This window comes from Adiantum capillus-veneris, chromosome 28, assembly GCF_014529385.1.
Source record: "Adiantum capillus-veneris isolate H3 chromosome 28, ASM1452938v2, whole genome shotgun sequence".
NCBI lineage: Eukaryota > Viridiplantae > Streptophyta > Polypodiopsida > Polypodiales > Pteridaceae > Adiantum > Adiantum capillus-veneris.
Window position 1 is genome coordinate 111905783 of NC_140958.1, and position 5282 is coordinate 111911064.

Sequence of the window (5282 nt, forward strand, 5' to 3'; positions counted from 1 at the left end):
TATTCATACAACCCAAATTACGTAAGTAATGCGGTCTTGTATATGTCACTAGGTTCAACTCTTATTTGATGATAGCCACTTTTAAAGTCAATTCTACTAAGGTAGGAAGAACCTTGTAGCTTATCAATTATGTCCATGTAAGAAATAGGAAATCAATTATTTATTGAGCTCTTATTTAGTGCATGATAGTCCACACACCTATGATAGAATTAGGTGGGGATCAAGACGAAGAGTAGAATTTCTTTTTTAGTATGCCAGCAGTATGGGTATGCCAATATATATATTGACATTAAAGCCAATTAAAGTAGCCCGACTCTTAAGGTCTATAGAGCCTAGATCTGCATCAAAATGTCTGCACTTATGTGAACCTTGCCATCGCCATTGTCACGCTCGGCAGGCTCTGATGGACTACGATTACTACGATGAATCGCGCACCCGCTTTCAGCTTCAAGCGGTCCCGCTTACATCAGACCCAGACGAGGAGAAGAAGAGGATCGACCTGTTTGAGGTAGGCTCGTGCTTCTTCCTCGCTCTTCTGTGTCTAGGGTTTGCCTGGTATTCCCAGGGATTTTGCCAGTTTTCTCTGCTTTGGTTGGCATCTGCCCTTTTTATCGGCCCTTTTGCTCCTCCCTCTGCTACGGGTGGCATTTGCCGTGTTGGTGTAGGAAAGTTGCTTCCCCCAGAGAAGGAGGAGGAAGGCTCCTCCGAAACGGAAGATTCTTGTGCACATAATGTGAAGCAACGTCGCAAAGTGGCCGCTTTACCTGTGCAAGAGCCTGTTCCTCCAAAGGATCGGGGCAATGTCGAAGAACAGGTTGGTCATGCTATGCGTCGTGTGAAAGAAAATGGTAAACTGGCAAGTGATGATAGTGGTGATGGCGAGGAAGGTCCTGAAAACAATGGCAGCAGCGGTGTTGACGATGATATGTATGATTATGATAGCCAAGCCTATGATAAGAAAGGGGTGCGTAAGACACAATCAAATCCCAATCGCACCAATGCGGCCAATGGTGATGCGGAATGGACATCCGCAGACGTAGATTTATTGAAGAAGCTTATGGTAAGATACCCAAGAGGAATGCTGAAACGATGGGAAGTCATTGCTGAGTCTTTTGATGGAGTGCACAGCGTCGAAAGCATTGTGAAGATGTCAAAAACTTTAGGAGAAAAGAAGAAAAGCTCTAGTGACTCTTATTCAGATTTTCTGGAAAAAAGGAAAGGGCAATCAACTGTAATTGCATCTCCGCTAAGCCAGAGATGGGACATCGATGACCCTCACATGGAGGATACAAAGAGTGAAGAAAATATTACACAGGAAGAGGATGATCAACCAAAGACAGTAGGCAATACAATACAAGGGCAAGGGAGGAAAAAGAGCGAATGGACAGAAGCCGAAGATAAGGCTCTTCTGAGTGCTCTTAAAACGTTTCCAAAAGAGACTCCAATGCGATGGGAGAAAGTTGCCCTTGCTGTTCCCACGCGGACCAAACAACAGTGCTTTCGACGCTACACACAGCTAAAGGAGAGCTTTCGCAACAAGCTGGAAAAAAGCTAAGCTTTCCTGACCTTCATTTTTCTGAACTTTTTCAAAGAGCATTGTAAATAGCATGCGGCGGGCAGATGTCAAGCAAATGGTGCAAGCCTCTAGTTGGAGGCAGCCGGTTTTGCGGTCACACAATACATTGCTCAAATATGTATGCAGAGCAGTTTCGAGTTGGAAATCTACAATTATTGCATTACTTGAAATTCTGACTGACTTTTGTACCAAAAGATCAATTGAAATTCTGACTGGTTTTTGTACTAAAAGATTGATTATTGTTGATAAGGTCGAAATTGAAGATTGGTCGACGCATCAGTATTTGGGTCATGCCTTCGTTTAGCTATCCATTGTGGTTTTCTCCTTGCATGCGCCATGTCTATTTGTTAGCCTAATGCTTAAAAAATTAGCTTGTATTAAAGAGATGAAGCTCTGTCTCTATTATGGTATGCACACACACCCACCTTTTTTTTTTGTAAATGCACACACACACACACGTGCTTGTATTCACTGTGCTTGCGTATGCATTTGTGCGTTTGCACATATGCTGACATGCAGGAGAACTGTAATTTTTCTTGTTTTTTAAGTCTTTCCTCCTCTGTCAATCTAAATTGCGTTGCGTCTATATTGCCGCATAAGACTTTATTTATATATTTGCATTAGCTTTTTAGCCTCTTTTTTTCTTACCATCTCATCCTTACTCTGAAAATAGTTTGGGGTCTTAAGAAGCATCACATTGGCTCCAGTTTCAAATTGTAACCATGGGACATAGGAATTATTTTATTAGAATGGACATCATGTAGTTAATGAAGCCTATTGTAGAATGATTGACCTTTTTGGGCACCCAGTGAAGGGTTGTATAAGCAATGCGATCTGATGTCGTGTCTTGAATGCTTGAAAAAATGTTGTGAAGGATGAGGGTGTTTTTAGAGGCCTCAATATATACAAGGGAGTACATCAGTTTGAAGGGCCGATGAGCAGGGATCTCCCACCTAGATGCGCTGTTCGGAAGTAAATAGAATGTTACATTTTTTTTGGCAGTTCCATTTCAATCCATGCCATGATTCTGTTTAGGGTGTTGCATTTGTCTTTTGGTGACATGCCTTTAAAACAAGCAACTTATTGTTTAATTTTCGGCCAAGAAGTTAATAGAAAATTTGAAGCATCATAGACTTATTTTCAAAGGTTTCAAGAAGTTGGCCTTATCATCGGAGTTATAGTAAAGATGTGCTTAACCAATAATCTTCAACATGCTTTGTAGGTGAATGATAAACCTCTCTTGTCTACTAAGTAGTGTCGTAATTGTTTGGTTTTTCCAATATGTTGTAGTTATTGGTATGTAGGTTTTAGTCATCCTCCTCCCATAGCTATTTGTTAGTAATATATCTTGCACTCTGCCGTGTTATTATAAGGGTTTTGTGAACACAAGCGCTTAAGCAAACATTTGTGTACATTCTATTACTTTCAATTCAAAGAAAGTCTTCTAAAAACAACCTTAGGAATTTGTTCGTAAAACATCTAGTAATTCACCAACAATACAAAGATGTATTCACACAATTTTCTTTTAAAGGGTCAATTTTCTTTTAAAACAACCTTAGGAATTTGTTCGTAAGACATCTTAGTAATTCACCAACAATACAAAGATGTATTCACCCAATTTTCTTTTAAAGGGATAGAAAGTGTAGAATATTGAAGGCCATGTAATCCCCTCAAATTGTAGTAGAAACTTGTTTGAAAATATGTGAAAACGTGTTCGCAAGAATTCTATACATACGCTACTTTAGAATTTAAGTTTATCAACTCATTTTTGCCTAAAACATTCTACATAGTTTTTCATTTTTCAATTTTTAGAGAGAAATACTATTTCAAAATAATAATCTATGCCATAGGATGTCAATAATATACTATGGTCTTTGTTTGTTGAAGAATACTAGATCTTTAAGTCAATATAATTGAAAGAGGCATTTCACTTAAATGGGTCAAAAGTCCAAACCTACTGTTATACAAATGCAATCATTAGGCGTTCTTTGGTTGAGATATCAAGCTTAGCACATGGTATGCTTGGATGACTCACTTATATTTGTCACTAGCATGAGGTGGTGGACATGAGGATCATTGATGGTTGAGTACTTTGACTACTTTGTAAGGACTACAATATTGAGGCTCAACTTTTTAAATCTTCCTAGGAACAGAGTGCTCCTTTTCGATCGGATTCGTAAAAATACTTTATTCCCTTGCTTAAAGATTCGCTTGGATCGCTCTTGATCAGATTAGTGCTTTTGGTGGTCCTTAGCAGCTTGAATATCTCATCATCATGGGGCCTCCACTATTAAAAACCCTCCTTATCATGCGAATTCAAGCAACATTTAAATGATACATTTTCACGTACATATTTTTATGAACTAACTAACCCCCTTCCCTTTAAAACGTGCAAGTTTTTTTTTTCAAAAGTGATTTTAAAACCCCTTTGATTGATGTAAATCTGTAACTTTCTAGAAATTAAAACACCCCTTGATGAACCTACATGGTATAGTTACATATTTTAAGGTGGACCCCTCGGGCTTCTTGTATGGCCTTGGTCTATGCGTCTACCTCCTCCGGCATTCTCTTTGAAGCCTTTACCCTTATAGTTGGGTTAGAGAAATTTAAACGGGATACACATGTTAAAGTTTACGCATCTCAAGTGAATTGCCCAATGTGATCCCATTATTTAATTTATCTTTTAGGTATTTATTTTACTTATTTGTCAAAGTCTTGGGTAGGGAAATTTACTAGGCTTGCTATATAAGCAACCCCTTGCCTCCATTGTATACACATTCAATTATTCATTGCTAAGGTTTATTGGTTCAGGAGACTCTTGCACCGGTAGCAGCCCCCCTCATTGCAACAGTTTTACAATGCATTATTGTGGGCGTTTTGAGATGCCATCCCGACAATGTGAAGCCCCAATACATGCAGCGTTTTGATATGCAAAAGGAAGAAGGGGCTTGGACAGTTGTGACGGTCAATCTTGTAGTAAATTTCTTGCGGTTTGGGATTCGTGTGGCCACCTTTGGAGTGCAAAAAGGTACAAGATTACCAGTTCTTTGCAACTTCATCATGGCCTTCCCTTGCTCGAGCACGCCTGACAACAACGACCAAAAGCAACCAAAAGCTATGGATAACGGATTGTCAACCATCCATTTAGTGGTCTGTACACCGGCTCAGTTCTCAAGGAACCCGACAAATTGTTTGGCTCGAGTTTGTAAAGTCAAAAACAAATGGAAGATTTTGCTAGAGGATAGCCAAAAAGGTCAGTTGGACAAGGATGGCAATACCAATACTTAGTTAGCTGCCTTGGTACCCACGAGGTACGATCACTGTTGTCATGAATGTGACTCGACGCTTTGTTTGGCTCGAGAGTTTGAAGCCAAAGACAAAAGCAGGAACTCACAGGAAGACAAGGATAAAGGCAACCTGGACATAGATTACGATAATAAAGATTTGACAGAGGAGATTGGCATGGCAATCGTGGCGATGGCCGCAATGGCCTAGATGTCAGATCTCTAGTCAAATGATAGGTGTCACCACTAGCTTCAGCCAGAGAGAGGCTTGTGAGTGGTAGAGAGGGGCAAGCACTGCTCCCTATAATTTTTTTGGACCCTTGTGTTGGAGTTCAAGTTATTGTGTTTGGACCCGTAGGTCGGAGTTCAATGCACATGCATTTGGTAGGGAACCAATCAGACATCTGAAACACTATGGATGG

At 40.0% G+C, this 5282-nt stretch overlaps 1 protein-coding gene across 1 annotated transcript; it reads left to right on the top strand.

Annotated features, from left to right (window-relative positions):
• The first annotated feature begins 247 nt into the window (after window positions 1-247).
• On the top strand, window positions 248-1848 carry MAMYB (Duplicated homeodomain-like superfamily protein). The gene has a single exon (XM_086504193.1). The coding sequence runs from the start codon at window positions 263-265 to the stop codon at window positions 1553-1555; it is 1293 nt and encodes a 430-aa protein (XP_086360319.1). The 5' UTR covers window positions 248-262; the 3' UTR covers window positions 1556-1848.
• Window positions 1849-5282: the final 3434 nt, after the last annotated feature.